The sequence below is a fragment of the Ceratina calcarata genome, unplaced genomic scaffold (genome assembly GCF_001652005.2).
Source record: "Ceratina calcarata isolate Rehan_Ccalc_2016 unplaced genomic scaffold, ASM165200v1 scaffold78.2, whole genome shotgun sequence".
Lineage (NCBI taxonomy): Eukaryota > Metazoa > Arthropoda > Insecta > Hymenoptera > Apidae > Ceratina > Ceratina calcarata.
Window position 1 is genome coordinate 1913569 of NW_017179105.1, and position 15912 is coordinate 1929480.

Here is a 15912-nt window from a genome sequence, read left to right on the forward strand (position 1 = left end):
TTACGGGAAAATTGCATCAGACCTTTCTTGTAGAGGACGACGAGATCTACAATTTCCATGTAAAAACTTTTCGCTAGCGTCAATAGTTTACGAGTTATTTGCGAAAAACTGTTTTTTCGTTTTTCGTCAATAACTCGTTAAATATTAATGCTAGCGAAAAGTTTTTATACAGAAATTGTAGATCTCATCGTCCTCTACAAAAAAGGTTTCCTGCAATTTTCTCGTAAGTCTAACAGTTTAGGAGTTATTGAGGAAAAACGAAATTTTTTTCCAAAAGTTCGCCGTTTCGACGCTGGGATGGTCGGATTTCGTCAACATCAATAACATGCCGAATAATCATACGTAACTCGTTAAACATCGAAATTAGAAGGAAAACAACTTCTATTTGAAGCATTTTGTCGCAATTTTGAAAAAAGAAAATTTTCGTCAGCGTCAATACTTAACTGGATATTTCTTTCTATACTTTTTAGCACGTAGCTATTTATTATTAGCATTATTCTTCCGACATCTGATTTCTTTTTAATTATAGGAAATGCGTTTTTCTAAGCTACATAAACTTTTGGGATTGTCTGTATAGCCAATACATCCTTAACCCAGCCAATTAAACCTCAGCCGCGAAGTCAAACGTAGCGATCAGAGAACGAGCAACCGGTAACCATAAGAATATTAAATCCCTCCCGATGCGGTGCTCAAATGACGTTAACGTCGCCATAATCTGACGATAACACGCGTTTGTTAAATTATATTCCATAAATAGAAAATCGATGTTTGCGCGGATCTAATCCAGCTCGAAATAGAGCCGGCCGGTCATGGGGAGAGTCGTTTGTTTTGAACTCGATTCGCAGCAGGGTGGACAGTTCAAGTGATCGTGCATCAAAGTAGAAAATAGATACGGCTCAATGATGAAAATTTAGCGAACGTAGAAATTTCGACGATCTTTCCCGATGACTCACCGATTAGAATAGCTTATGTTTGAATCAGTTGAGATAAAAAAGAAACGATAGAAATTGTAAACCAGGATTTCATCTGCTTCGAACTAGCGCTCGATGTCCGAGCGTCGGAGAGTGAATTCGTGGTAACGTCGTGTGTCGAGCGATCGAGATTTACGAGGGCCAGCTTAATCCATCCGGGCGTGATGGCGGTATCGATTTTTAATTCACGAGCACGTTGAGCGTAGGTAAACCGACGGTAAGACAAACGATCTTTGGAAGCGAACAGGAAAAAGGAAAAACAGACGTTCTCGGGAATCGATACTTCACCTGTGCGCGTCCTCGGAATATACATAATTTGTAGCTCGCCCTATGGGACTCGATGCACTAAACGGCACCCACCGTGCCAGCGAATAATTTATTGGAAAACGATATCTACGTCTCCATTTCAATCTCACCCTCTCTAAGACATTGCGTGCCGCGTTACAACCTATCCTACATAAAAATGTACTGCTCAGCTACTTGTATCCTTGTTGTATATGAAAGGGGTTCCTGAAACCCATGAAATAAATAAAAAAAAATATAAAAATAACAAGACTCGACTGATTGTGTGGGACTCGAATAATTTAAAAGTTGACTGTATCTCGAATACGATTTCATTCATTTCTCGTCGACTGTTACTATTTAGACGAGTGCTAGAAAACGGAAATTCAATGCTGTTGTGAAAACTGATTACTTCTCGGATGGATACTAAAAAGAGGAAGAAAAAGTTACACGCATTTGCATTCTTCGCTACTTTCCAAACTCAGATCGATCAAGTACCTGCAGACCTTCGAGTCTACGAAACGTGTTTCGCATGCAAATTGCATCGCGTAGAAATTATAATGAAATTATCAATTTCCTACGATTTTTTTAATCAATATTGGTAGTCGATAGAAATGATCTCTCGGTGATTCGAAATGTTCGTCAGGTTTTTTGATAGAACGGAGGTGCGATCAGCGCGATCCTTTGAACCGAATTTAACGCGTTTCTTTTCCGATCAAAGTGGTCAAACGGCGTTCGTACCCTAACTCACCCCGAAGGGAGAAGTCGCAAGAAATCAGCGAGAACACGATAAATATCAGACTGGAGGCTCGGGGCGGTACGTCTGGGAAGAGTCGGTCGGCTAGGAACAGCACCGAATCGATGGAGCACGCCGGCTATCGGCGCTCGTCGCGAAATTTTCGGTGGAAAATCGCGCGAGCAGACACGGGCACAGGGGATGCTGCGTCCGGGACCCGTATTCCGCTATCGATCTTCCAAGACGGGTTACACGGACGCGACATGCGCGTATCCGTGTGCCACAAGCGCACGCACCGACCAACCCCCGCGGAAACTTCGCGCCTAACTCGAAAGATCACGTTTTCCACGCTGAGCGCGTGTGCGTGTGCCTCCGCGCTGCCCTTCGTAAATTGCCACTCGGCGTCGTCGAACAGGTGTCGATCCTGTCGTAGGTAGATTCTTCTTGAAATAATCATCCAACTAATCGTGGGTAGCAGTTATCGAGAATCAATCTAGTCTAACAGAATTAAATCTAGTTAAATTACTTTCTGCTATCTATTCAACGTTCCAACACTTAAATCGAAACGTTTCAAAACGTAGCTATTTGTCTTTTGGTTAAAACTCTTTACGACGTAATTTGTAACCTTGAACCAGAGGAATACGATAACGATCACGGTGTTCCAATACTTCGGAACGGGGGCATAGGGAAACTATGATCGTGTGGAAGCTTGTACACACATACACGGATAGGGGAACGCGAGGGATGCGCTTATGGGGCGATTTGTGTTTGGGCCGGTTTCACCTGACCGTGTTTGAGTTCAGAGATTAGAAGTCGGGGATGGAGATGGATGAGCCGGTCGACGCGGATATTGGTCTTCTCGTCGGTAGTAATACCGTGGTGATTGGATCTGGCGAATGTGGATTTTCGGGGTTTCGTGATTTGATTTATGTCCATCGTTCTCCGTAAGAATCCCTCGGCTCCGCTTCGAGTTTATCAACGTGTCGTACAAATCGAATCGGAGATGCACGAAGAGATGGAACTCGCTTTTGGAGCGGGTGTGATTTTGGAAACGAAAAATTTATTCCACGCGTTCGTTCTCGTGCCTCCGTCTGACCAGACCCGGCACGTTCTACTTAACCAACGCGGTTTCAGTGATGCGAGTCAACGAGAGAGCCGACTGGTATCGTGGCTATGCTTCCATCTGTCATCCTCCCTCACCCAACCCAGAAACGTCACCGTATCGTCCACGCATCCGTCTCACCCATGTACGAACCATCTCGTATGAAATGTAATCGCGCGATCCGAGACCTACATATTAAGACACCGCCACCGGTCAATGTTGGTCCCGACGGCCTGGTGGTACGCGAGAGTACGTTCGGTAGCTACCGAAAAGACGACCGCGAACAGATCTGTACGCGCACCTGCGCGCGTGTGACGGTGCAACGTTCCGCGTGTGCGTCGAACGAACACGGACACGCGTATCGCCGCGGACACACGAGGCTCCCCGAAGGAACATCGAAGCTCGCGCACCAGCTTCCGCGTTCCAACGGCGCACAAGCGCACACGAACACGGAGAGATACGATACACGCCCACACGCTCAGCAGGCGACACAGACGCAACCGAAAGCTCCGCGTTTTGCGAACACCCGTCGTCGGCTGGCTGGCCTGGCTTCAGTAAGCTGGGAGCTTTCGACCGATCCAGCAGTCGCCGATTCCTCGTCCACCCCATTGCGCGCGTACTCCGTTCGCCAGTCGATCGTACCGTTGACATGTGCGTGAGGAGGAAGCGACCGTGAATTGAAAGGAACTATACTAGTCGAGCGACCACGACTCGGGACATCGATTGGAATCTTTCTAAAGCGTAACAGAGATCGCTGACAGGAGATGTGATGCAGCGACTGGCGATTGTTCTTGCTATTGTCCGGGGAAGTGAATCGGCTTAACAGTTAGATTCGTTTTACGGGGAAGCAGTTGCGGTCGCGTTCGTCGTGTAAGAGACGATGCGATATACGAATACTGTTGAACAAATGTATTACATCGTCGATTGCGGAGCGGACAGTTAATCTTCCGGCCAAGTATGTTTCAAGAACGTGTGACGAAATAATGGTTAAAAAGGAAAATATAAGGAACATCTTGGGAAGTGTCTCATAAGAACGTCGAAGCAATCCTTGACGCTCACGTAATCGAGGCTGGTGACATCGTTCCGGGAGCACCGGCGGCACAGCCAGGATCATGAGGAGCAGGACGAACAGCGTGCACGGTGCAGCGAGTACCGCCTCGAGATCGATTAGAAGACCGCGGAATCAGCTCGATTATTATAACGTAGAGCAGCGATTAATAACGAGAGACATTGTCCCGCGTTACTGTCGGTTTTGATTTCCAAACTTCCGAGCCGAAAATAACAACCATCGGTGGTCGTCTGATCGAGAACGGTGCGTTCCACTGCGGTTTTTACGGGCTCATTTTACGACTGTTCTCAAAGCTCCGTTGGCGTGTTAAGAAAACGAGGAGTGCGAATCGAAGTTGATCTTCGTTGGATCGAGACCGGTACTATTTTCAGGGCTCTCGCGTGAACAACGAAGAGAGAGGAAAACGAGGGAAAACGTGCCTCGAATAACGGAGGGTTCGATTCCTGACACGAATAAACCGAAACCCAGCCGGGAATATCCAACGTGCCGATTATCCCAAGTCTAATGAGAAAAATATTTGAACGTTCTTCGGCAAGTTATTATTAAGGACCACGGAGGACGGACGGGGCTGCACAAACGATTAATTCTCGGCCGAGTGCAGATCCAGGGATGCAGCAAAAGCGGCGAGCGCACACTTGAGAGACACGGTCGAAGAGGACGAACTCTCAAAGAGGCATCGGCGCAGCGTGGCCTCGCGCGATATAGGTAATACATTGTGTAATACGCGCGCGGGAATGATCGATCCTACGATCGCAGGATCGCAATACGATTTCTGAAGGATCGAGCGTAGTGGCTGTCTGTCTCGTAGAAAAACCGACGTTTAAATTCTATGCCAGGGGAACGATCGTCCAGAGAAACGAAGACCCGTTTCCTGCCAAGAGGGAAATGTTTTTCCAGAAGTTCGAGAAAAACATCGTCGGCCACGCGAGGGTGAGTTCGGTTTGGAACTTATAATAAACGGGGCGACCGGGGGGGTGTAAGAACAGAGATGAGAAGAAAAAAAGAAAAAGCTGTGGGTTGCAGCGTTATTTTCACGGTACATCGAGGGCTAATTGGAAAAGGGTAGCGTCGCGGGCAAAAGTAGACGTAGATTTAACGGATGAACGCGTCGTCCGGCGGTGCAGCCGGCTATTTTCGACGGGGACGACGAACGGCCCGTTGAATATCAGATCGCGTACTTTCATAATTCAGTGATTAGACGTGGATTTCCCGTGGGAGTCGTTCCCTTCGATCCTAGCGAGCGGGGACGCGGCGCGCGGCTCGGGAATTACGCAAGATACGTTCGCGACGAAAGATCGCGTGGTATCTTTTTTAGAACAGTTCCGCGCGAAAGAAACGAGCGACAGGATCGATGAGCAAGTTACCTCAGCATTAAATATCATTGGCAAAAAGTTTTTATTACTTCCCCGTCACTTTATCGCGCGTTACGTATCGCATTCGACTTTTTGCCAGGATTAGTGAGAGATCGAAGTTAGGTGGATGTGATTTCGCGTTACCGAAAAACCGCGTGAAAAAGGTGGAGTGTAAAGACTTGAACAAAAGGGGAATCTCTTCGGGAGACGTGTCTGCGCCATAAAAGGTTAATCGCGACTATTTATAACTCTTTTCACTCGGTTCTTTCCCAGGAATTTAATACGTTTCATGAATATAGAACAGGGGCGAGGAAAGTGCGACGGTGAATTCTGTTATCAGAGGCGGCCCGCGAAAGGAATAACTGGTTTTCAGGTACCGCGCGGCTGGGACTCCCGACGACTCGGCGCGTCCCGTAAAGTTTAACAAAGCGCGGGGTTACAATGCGAAGTGTCCTCTCACCTCGTTTTCCCAAAGGGTCCCGCGCGTTCAAGCCAACAGACGATGCAGGCTACCGTCGCGACACTCAATGGTAATTAATTCAGACGTAAGATGATATGGAGTCCGAAGACGAAGTGGACGAAGAGTTGCCGGAGGCGAAACATACAGAGGTACGCTAATCCTAGAAAAACGGAAACAAATGGAAATAAATGAAAATGCCGAAAGGATCGGGAATAAAATTAGTACGAAAGGAAGTTAAATACACGATTAATTATTTTCAAACATCGAGAAACCGTGATCGGATTAGTTGGAAAAATGATTAAAACGCAGATGGAAAAATGGTAAAGCGGAAATAAAAAGTTCGTCGTGCGACGAACGAGTCGGTGATTAGCAAATAGACTTTGAAAGAGAAATAGAGGATCGCGTGTTGAAAGTTCGAAAAATCCTATAGGTGAATCGGAACGATGATATAGAAAAGTTCGAGACGATGAAAATTTCGACGAAACCTACGTCCTCGAAGTCGCCGGAGCGAAGCGAGTGCCAGTTGGTGCGTTCGCCGAATCCGAGAGGATCGGAACCCGCTTCGAGCGTCGATCCTGATAAGCCGCGGAGAGAATCAAAATTATCTTTAAGTACCAGCATCAAGACTGACGCGAAGGACAACGATATCGTCAGGATCTGTAGGAACAAGAAGATCACCTGCCAGGACACTATTCACGAATACGACGAGGACGATGGACTCACTATGGAGAGGGTCGGCAGGTAAACCGAGTTACATTCTCATTCTACGTAGATCATCATTATCGGTTTTCGCTTAAAACAATTTACATGATAAAGTAATCGAAACTCGAATTCCAAATTGAATCACCAGCGCTACTCCCGAAGGACGCAACTCTCTCGCAAATAAATTGCCTAGCATTCGAAGGTAGAAACGCGGAGTGTTCTAAGTTTCCCACGCACTTAATTTCTAATATCATTATAGCTCGTTTCGCGAAAGTTTCGAACGAGCTACTTGTTACAAAACGAGATACAGTTTGTACGCGAAACTTTAGACGGGATCTTTATACTTTGTACCGATCGCGAACGATTTTTCGACAAGGTATCTCGAAGCGTATCCGGATGCGGCGGAGGCCTGGTTCCGCGAGAACGCCAGCCTCGAGCTTCGGCAACGGCTTCAAGGATACGTCGTACCTCGGGCCAGGTCCCCGGCGAAGAGTATACAACAGGAAGAGAATCTTCTGAGTCGGAGCAAACGTAACAGCGTCACGTCCGATCTGTTTCAAACTTGGCTGGCCTCTAGCTCGCCGGCGAAGCGAAGCAAAAGCCCAAGCAGGTGATTCGACTGTTTCATTTCGCTCTCGGGAATAATTTCCAAGCGAAACTACTCGAGAATCGTTACACTCAGGACGTTCTCGTTGATGGGACGACGGGAAGAGCTGAACAGGCTGGACGAGAGCGATCTTTTCATGGAGCTGATCAGGGACGTGGCCAACGAGCTGGACATCAACGTTCTCTGTCACAAGATACTGGTGAACGTTGGCTTGCTAACGCACGCGGACCGCGGAAGCCTTTTCCTGGCCAAGGGACCTTTGGAGGACAGGTATCTGGTTGCCAAACTGTTCGACGTGACGCAAGACACGGAATTGAACGAAGCCATACAGAGAGCGAAGAACGAAGAGATCAAGATACCATTCGGAGTCGGGATCGCCGGCTACGTGGCTCAGACTAAGGAGATCATTAACATCAAAGACGCTTACAAGGTTTGGAAGATACACTCGCGAGACGGTCCGAAAGTAAACGGCTTGTCCTTGGGCATATCTTTTGTAGGATCCTCGATTCAACAGTTCGATCGACATGAGAACCGGGTACAAAACGACGCTGATTCTCTCGATGCCCATATGCAATTACGAGGGAGACGTGATCGGAGTTGCACAGATTATAAATAAGACTAACGGTAGCAACGAGTTTACCCGCAAGGACGTCGAGGTATTTCAGAGGTAAACGATCGATACCCGTTTATTTCGATAACGTCTACGAAAGATAAACGATTCCAGATATCTGACATTTTGCGGGATCGGTATACAGAATGCGCAGCTCTTCGAGCTGTCCGTGCAGGAGTACCGTAGGAACCAGATACTCTTGAACCTAGCCCGAAACATATTCGAGGAGCAGAACAATCTCGAGTGTCTGGTCACGAAAATCATGACCGAGGCGAAGGAACTTTTGAAGTGCGAGAGATGCGCCGTGTATCTTCTGGATCTCGATTGCGGCGAGGCGGTGAGTTCGTTCGAACGAGTAAAGACTTTCGACCAAATTGATCTTAATCCGATCTGTCCACAGAGCGCAAAGTGCTCTTTAGTTTACCGAAGGATCGATGGGGAGTATAATAAGAGACGTTTCGTTTCAGGGACATCTCGAAAAGATCGTCGAAAGGCCGGGGAAGTCGACGCAGGAGACCCGGAAACCATTGTCGAGGAGAGAGGTGAGTGTGACCGGCACGCATTACTCGAGATTCGCACGTTTCATGATCCTTTTCTTTCTTGTCGGCTCAGAGCAATAATATCGAGATAGAGGACATTTTCCAACAACACGTGAGTATATGTGAAGGTCCCGATAGATCTCCGAATTTTCGATTCGCTTACGATGCTTCGTTTCGTGCCAAAATTTATTTTTCCTTCTCAGCCATCGAACGAGGCTAATAAATTTACCACGATGTTTGAAATGGACAACGAATCTCAAGAAGCTAAAGTGTACAGACCTAGCGGGGCGGATCTGTCGAACCCCCTGGGACAGATCGCGAGGTACGTCGCCGCTACTGGTCAGATTCTCAACATCGGCGACGTGACCACGTGGCTTAAAAAGGACGTCGTTCAATCCGGAAGCGAACCCATCAAGAGCATCCTCTGCATGCCCATAGCCAATGGACAGAGGACGGTGATCGGCGTCGCTCAATTGATCAACAAGGTGATCCTCTATCTCTCTTATCGCCATGTCTTATCCGCGAGATGACCAGTCTCTCCATCGTTCAACGCCTACGATCAATTTCTTTTAGGACAACGGGACGTCCTTCACGGACTCCGACGTATCGATCTTCGAGGCGTTCGCTATATTCTGCGGTCTCGGGATCCACAACACGCAGATGTACGAGTCGGCCTGCAAGCTGATGGCCAAGCAGAAAGTGGCTCTGGAGTGTTTGAGCTATCACGCGACGGCCAGCACAGACGACACGCAGAAATTAACGAGCGAACCTATACCTTCCGCGGAATCCTACAATCTCTACAGTTTCACCTTCATCGACTTCGACCTCACCGACGAAGACACCTGCCGGGCAACGATCAGAATGTTCAAGCAATGCGATTTGATTCAAAAGTTCCACATTCCCTACGAGGTTCTTTGCAGATGGGTTCTCAGCGTGAAAAAGAATTACAGGTACGGCAATACTTAGTCTATCGTCGTAAATTAATAAGGAAAGTGCAGTTCGTGGTATGAAAATTTTCTAGACCGGTGAAGTACCACAATTGGAGGCACGCGTTGAACGTTGCTCAAACGATGTTCGCGATGTTGAAGACCGGTAAGATGGAGCAATTTATGACCGACCTTGAAATCCTCGGACTCTTGGTGGCCTGTCTATGCCACGATTTGGATCATCGAGGCACCAACAACGCGTTTCAAACCAAGACCGAATCCCCGTTGGCTATTCTCTACTCGACGAGTACTATGGAGCACCATCACTTCGATCAGTGTGTCATGATTCTGAATTCGGACAGCAATAATATCTTCCAGAGCTTGTCCATGGAGGACTACAGGAAAGTGATGAAAGTTGTCGAGAGCGCGATTCTTTCCACCGATCTGGCGGTTTACTTTAAGAAGAAGAACAGATTCATGGAGCTGATCGACGAGGGCGAGTTCGACTGGCAGAGCGAAGAGAAGAAAGAACGTGAGACGAGTTCGTCGTTAAACCCTCGCCGATGAACGAACGTGCATCGCATTTACACTTTATTTCTCATTTTCAGTGCTTTGCGGAATGATGATGACTGCCTGCGACGTAAGCGCGATCGCGAAACCGTGGGACGTGCAGCACCGAGTCGCCAAACTGGTCGCGGACGAATTCTTCGACCAGGGAGACCTGGAGCGTCTCCAATTGAATCAACAACCGGTCGCTATGATGGACCGCGAGAGACGGGACGAACTTCCTCAAATGCAAGTAGGTTTCATCGACGTGATCTGCCTGCCGCTGTACAAAGTCCTCTCGGACACGTTCCCATGGATCATGCCGCTATACGAGGGCACCATGGAAAACCGGAAGCACTGGCAGGACCTCGCCGAGAAGGTCGAAATGGGTCTCACGTGGATCGACCGCGACACCATCGACGAACCCGTCGAAGAGTTCGTCTCCCTCGAGCCCAAGGACATCGAGTTCACAGTTACGACATTGAACTGCGCTCACGCGGACAAGAAAGAGGCGGCTCCCGACAAATCCTCGTTAGGAAAGTTCGCTTCTCTAAGGAAAGGAAGCCGCACGTTGAGCAAAGGCGTCAGGCACCGGATCAGTAGGTCGCTCTACGCTAGAAGCGCTCCCGAGGACCCCGCCAAATCGAAGGCGTTGATACCTGAAAGAAAGAGCCGCAACAAGTTGTGCCTCCTCATTTGACGGCTTACCTCATCGAGCACTCTCGAGAGCATACCGGAATGACGGAAGGAGAAACGATCGCTCGTAGACACAAGGGAGTCTATTAAATTGCTGATCTTCGACTATTCTTTGGTCATCGATCCATGAGCTTAGAAGTGACTCGGGGAAGAGAATTTACGAAGATAAACCGTGTGTACAATGAATGTACCGTGAAGGAGCACCGTATAGTTACCCTGGGGGTTCTCCGGAATTACCTACTCACCCTCGCCTCGTCTCGAGAAATCAAAAATTAAGTAGTAGGTACAGAAGCAATGTACGAAATCGACGTTTTTGCCACCGAACGGACGAATAAGCGAGTCGAAGCTCGAAGCCTGCAGATTTTAATCGCAACGAGACTATTTAGTCTTTAGGCAGCAGCAGCGCGTCGAGCTGTTAGTCAACAACGGCTAGGCTAGATAGTTAGAAGAGCGACGAGTAAAACGACTTTCGCGACACGGAGAAAAACGCACGGAATTAAATTTTGACAATCTTTTTTGTATAATATCTCTCGATATCTTATTAGGATAATCATCTCGTGGATAGAATCGACGGATAGAAAGGGACGTAGGATACGTTAATTTCTATGAAAAAGAAGGGAGTAAGACAGTGGCCGAAAGATGGGCATTTTTTTATACCAAAGAAAACGAGATAAGAACGTTGAACTCTCGTTACACTTCGAATCTCACGCGTTGGTTCTAAAGACGACTACGCGAAATCTGTTGGCAATACCACCGGGCGAACGGACCACGGATCGATGCCTACAATTATTATTGAATTGATCGTTCCGTTGCGTCATTCGATCGCTCCAAAAATCGCGTCCCTGACGCAGCTAATAAATTCGAATAATATCGCACTCAAGGATATACGCGCGTATTCTATTTCCTCTTTTCTCTTGTTTCTGCGCATCGGACAAGCGGAATCTTTATATTTTTCTATATTTCTTTCGTCAAATAATAATCGAATATGAAGGAACAGAGTTCGATGAATTTTTCGTTCAATAAAGTTTCAACGATCAAATCGTACGGAATCGTTTGACGCGTGGCAACGACCTAACAGGTAAAATAGGTACGTATTTCTTTACGAAACGAGAAAGTATAAGTGTGAGCGATATACACGCACAAGCGGCCGAACTTTACGTTATACTATGCGCGAGGATCAATTAAAACATGTCTGGAACGATGCGAATGAAGTGTTTTTAAAAGTGAACATGAAAAAAGTCGGATCGATTTCTCGTCTTTTGATATAGCTGCTCTGTACAAACATGTCTGTCAGAGATTATCGCACACGATAAAATAAAATCTGAATGTGCTCAAAGCGCAACAGTCTCTTTAATTCTTCATTTTCCTAAATAAATAATTCTCATAATTAATTAATATCTGTAACGATCAAAAGGTAAAAATTTAAAACATAAATTACAAATGAAAATAAGAAACATTAAGACATTCGATGTAAACGAAACGTTTCTAATAGTAATGATGATCACGAGCCACCGACGATCCATGGTAGGAATGTAACTCTCAATGGTTATCGATAACTCGTGGAAAAATGCTTGTAGGCGATGATAAACCCTGATGATCGGTGGCTCGCGAAACGTGCAACTTACTACTTATTGGAATCATCCGTCGTTGAGCTTCGGAGTACACGGTCTTCCGTCTTCGTCAATTTTACGCAGCATTTTATTATTAAAACATTTAGAAATTACACTCGAACGATGGTGTCCTTTACACAGTAACGAATCGTCAAACGTTTTGGTCCTACGATTAAATTAAGTATAACGAACTTGGTTGTCGTTTTCTTCTTCCTCTTCAACATTTTCATTTCTCCCGATACTCCGTGTGTCGACGGTTGTAATTCGCTATTTACACGTTGCGCAACGTTCGGTCGCACAGAGAGAGAACAGAATAAAGTAGAGCCTGACCACGCTTAATACTACGGCACTGTTCGACAAAATTTGTTTCATCGGACGAAGAATTGTACCTTCTACGTGCAACGAGAGAGCTCCTCGTTTAAATATCATTCGTACGGGAACGAAACAACGAAAAATAAAAGTGTCGAGGCAGTGGCGCGGCTATTTCGCAAGATTCATTCACCTTGTCGCACAATTACATAGAGCAGGCTCCATTTATAATCGTCGTGACCAAGGACGAGGCCGAGCGTATCCTGTATACGAATAAAAAAGAAACTGAATGTTCGCTTTCGTCGTTGCGGTAAGTATATCTGGACACTGAAACAGCCGTCGAAACGTCTCTCACTCTCGTCAGTCGTGGTTACAACAACGATAAAATGTTTCGTGGCTTTTCGTTTGAGATCATTCACCGAGTCCCGTTAAACGCATCAAACCAGAGGGAAGGATCCGTCAAGAGAAAGGTGAGCAGGCGAGAAAATATAAATCCCGGGCCTCGCGCGTACTTCGTAGAAAAATATAAAAAAACAAAACGATTTACATATAATATATTACGTATCACGCATACGACACACGGTACAGTTATGTACGTACATGCAACCGGCACCATTGGATCGGTGAATCGGACTTCTCCGTCCTTGATCACGATGCTCGCACCGTCGCATCGATTCGATACAATTATAATCTAATTAGTCGATCACCTATTTCCATATCGGGTTTCAACGTTCTTTTCCTGTTGTTGTTTTTCCTTTTTTCGTTAGCCAATCCAACGGAGAATCCTTAGCGCAAATACTTGTGCCGTCAATTTCGATCGAATCAGAATGATTTGTTCCGAAGAAGCGTTCCATCCACGGCGAACGTATCCCTGGGCTGGTGTCGCGCGTAGGTGTGTTTCACAGGTATGACGAGAGTAATATAATTCACGGAACAGAAGCATCGCGGAAGATACCAACGCGGAAGAGAAGCTGGAACGAAGTTCAATGAAGCGTTTTCGAAACTTGCAGCGAGGCGAATAAACGTTTTTCAGTACTTGACGTTGTTCGTTGAATCAGTTCCGAGACTCGGCTCCGAGCCTGCGAACCGGGAATCAAATTCGGATGTGATTCGCGCACCGTCGCTTTCGTTATATAAATGCGAATAACGAATAAAATGTTCGAGAGAACGGTAAAAAAACTGCTTAAATATTAATCGACGCGCAAACAAACCTGATGCGAATACGAGACTCGTGCGTTTCTAATCGTACGCGTTCGTTAGGCAAAACGAGTATACGCATCTGGCTTGTTTGCATCGGTCGCTTACACTGGTACATTGTTGTACGCATATAAAATTGAAATTATACAATGCACGTTCGCGTTTCGATCAATCTCAATTTGAACACTGGATACAATCGTTTTCGTTGATCGATGAACGTACATGCAAAGAAAAATTAACTACGTAATTCTCGTTTTCGCTGGCAAACCCTGTGTACTTCGAACATTGCGTGTGCTCCAAGATGGCGAAACAAAGTTAGCGCCGGAACACGAGAGAGTCGAGGCGAGTGTTGCTCGCGCGATCGAAGTCGACGAAGGGTGTTTGGCAAAAGTATAGTCGCGTGTATGTTTACCGAACCATTCACGTTGCACAAACAAAAAACGATAAGATAGGATCGGAACCTGAACGAAATGTTACGTCCAGAGACACTCATCGGCTCTCACGTGGGTTCAGCAATCCCAAAAATGTAGCAAAAGTGCGCGTAGTCACATGAAGAATTCCCTGGATCGGCTAATTTGCAGTCACGACGCAGGTCTGTCCAGTACCGAAATTTCTATTAGCCTAAGGCCGCGCATTGTCGGATCCGTTAGTAAAAGCCCGCGCGGCTTGTAGACTCTGTCATTTTGTTCACTAACGAACTTTGCCACTTTTCTTAAACACTTCTCGTAATGAGTCTCTGTACATATGTAAATTAGATAACCAGTGAGACAAGCCAGGCAGCCTTCGCAATACGTGGAACAAGTAGCTCGTTCTGCTTCGGCGAAGTAGTTGTTCAACTGCTTGATCGTGAACTCGAACGACTGTCTGTCCAGCTAAATTGGGGAATAAGACAGCAAAAAGTTTCCTATAAATAGAATATAAATCGCCGCTCGGCTAATCGAGACGAACAACAGCTAATTGGGCGAACAAAGGAGCTTGCTAAACATTTTTCCAATAATCCGATCCTACGCCACACACGTTAACACAAGCTGATGGTTAAAATCGCAGGAAATCGTATAAAAATACATAAGGAAGCGTAACAAAACAAATGTAAAGAAGTGTACGATTTTAAAAAAGGGAATGAACTATTTTCTCGATACATACTCTGCTTTCGAGTTCCGTGGGAAATTGTGTTTGAAACTTAACCATAGTGCCTTCGCTGTAGTCACGTTGTATAAAAACTTTTTGACAATTCGGTGGAGGCCCCCCACCTGCCTGCCCCCGACCAGCTGACATATCCTCCAGGGGTGTAAGGGCAGCGTGATTGCCCTAATAAACAGATCCAATAAACATTATGTTCGAACATCTCAACGATCGACGCTCTTGTCATCGCACTCGTTTACTTTCTTTCAATGTCTGTCGGTGATCGTATTTGTTTTCGAGCACGACATTCGGATTTCGGATTAGTCTATAACCAACAAAAACCGCACCCAATGTGTTGAAAATCGTACGCGAAGAAAAGTGAATCGTCGACGATCAAACGTGAAAACGAAAGTGGAAGATCCGATGATCGAATATGGAGTAAATGATAGACCGAGAGCAACGACGTAACGACGGTGCTTCGGTGAGAGGCCAATGGTGAAAAGACGGAGAGAGATACCGTGACGAAAGGTGGGCACACTTACCAGTGGCATTTTGAGCTTCGTCTTGGCGATTTGTTAAAACAGGTCTGCCGAAAACAACCTCGACTTGTTAGTCGAACGCGGTGCAAGTCGATAAAAACGCGGCTGATAGACGAACGGCGGGATCTTTTGTTGAGAAATCGCGGAGAACGACACTCAGACCTCGGACCCGACGCCCGACGACTACGGCCACTACGGCACAACACCGCCGCCATGAAGCATGCGCACGCACGCATGGAAACTGTAATCGGAATAAAAATACAAGTCCGCGAGTGTCAAATTTTATGTAAAACAATGCGAATCATATGGTATTATTTCAAAATTGATTTTAAGAATTTCTAACATAAACTGTTACAACTGTGTTAAGTGTGAGCCTCTTCTTTATAGTTATGTTAGCAATCTTTAAATAGACCGGCGAACAGAGTAAGAAACAAAGATCTTGAGACACGTTTTAATTTAGATACCTAGAATTCGAACATTCGATTTAACGAAAGATTTGTATTTTCTCTAATAGCTGATGCTTTGTAGTAAGTATAT

General features: G+C 46.2%; 2 protein-coding genes across 5 annotated transcripts; one reads left to right on the plus strand and one right to left on the minus strand.

Annotated features, from left to right (window-relative positions):
- The first annotated feature begins 3480 nt into the window (after positions 1 to 3480).
- Positions 3481 to 11937, plus strand: Pde6 (phosphodiesterase 6). Of its 4 annotated transcripts, none has more exons than XM_018034207.2 (14): positions 3481 to 4865; positions 4969 to 5090; positions 5886 to 6121; positions 6403 to 6713; positions 7051 to 7284; positions 7357 to 7711; positions 7779 to 7948; positions 8006 to 8228; positions 8359 to 8433; positions 8504 to 8542; positions 8634 to 8915; positions 9004 to 9380; positions 9452 to 9888; positions 9965 to 11937. In XM_018034207.2, exons 3-14 carry the CDS (start codon positions 6068 to 6070, stop codon positions 10600 to 10602), a joined length of 3195 nt encoding a protein of 1064 aa, XP_017889696.1. In that variant the 5' UTR covers positions 3481 to 4865; positions 4969 to 5090; positions 5886 to 6067; the 3' UTR covers positions 10603 to 11937. The 4 variants fall into 4 exon arrangements, with proteins under 4 accessions (XP_017889696.1, XP_017889695.1, XP_017889697.1 ...); XM_018034206.2 differs by having other exon boundaries at positions 4997 to 5090; XM_018034208.2 differs by having other exon boundaries at positions 3481 to 4403; positions 4532 to 5090.
- A 337-nt stretch (positions 11938 to 12274) lies between these two features.
- On the minus strand, positions 12275 to 15570 carry LOC108630740 (golgin subfamily A member 7). The gene is made up of 3 exons (XM_018034209.2): positions 15379 to 15570; positions 14858 to 15022; positions 12275 to 14586 (listed from the first exon to the last, which is right to left on the minus strand). The coding sequence occupies exons 1-3, from the start codon at positions 15385 to 15387 to the stop codon at positions 14296 to 14298; spliced, it is 465 nt and encodes a 154-aa protein (XP_017889698.1). The 5' UTR covers positions 15388 to 15570; the 3' UTR covers positions 12275 to 14295.
- Between the last annotated feature and the right edge of the window lie 342 nt (positions 15571 to 15912).

Bases quoted from the DNA above. Each gene is read 5' to 3' on its own strand.
- Pde6 (XM_018034205.2), top strand. From the start codon at position 6,068: ATGGAGTCCGAAGACGAAGTGGACGAAGAGTTGCCGGAGGCGAAACAT. The intron at 7,285-7,356 runs GTGATTCGACTG...CGTTACACTCAG, and splicing joins CGAAGCAAAAGCCCAAGCAG to GACGTTCTCGTTGATGGGAC. The intron at 9,381-9,451 runs GTACGGCAATAC...AAAATTTTCTAG, and splicing joins AGCGTGAAAAAGAATTACAG to ACCGGTGAAGTACCACAATT.
- LOC108630740 (XM_018034209.2), bottom strand. The intron at 14,587-14,857 runs GTATGTATCGAG...TCCCCAATTTAG, and splicing joins CCACGGAACTCGAAAGCAGA to CTGGACAGACAGTCGTTCGA.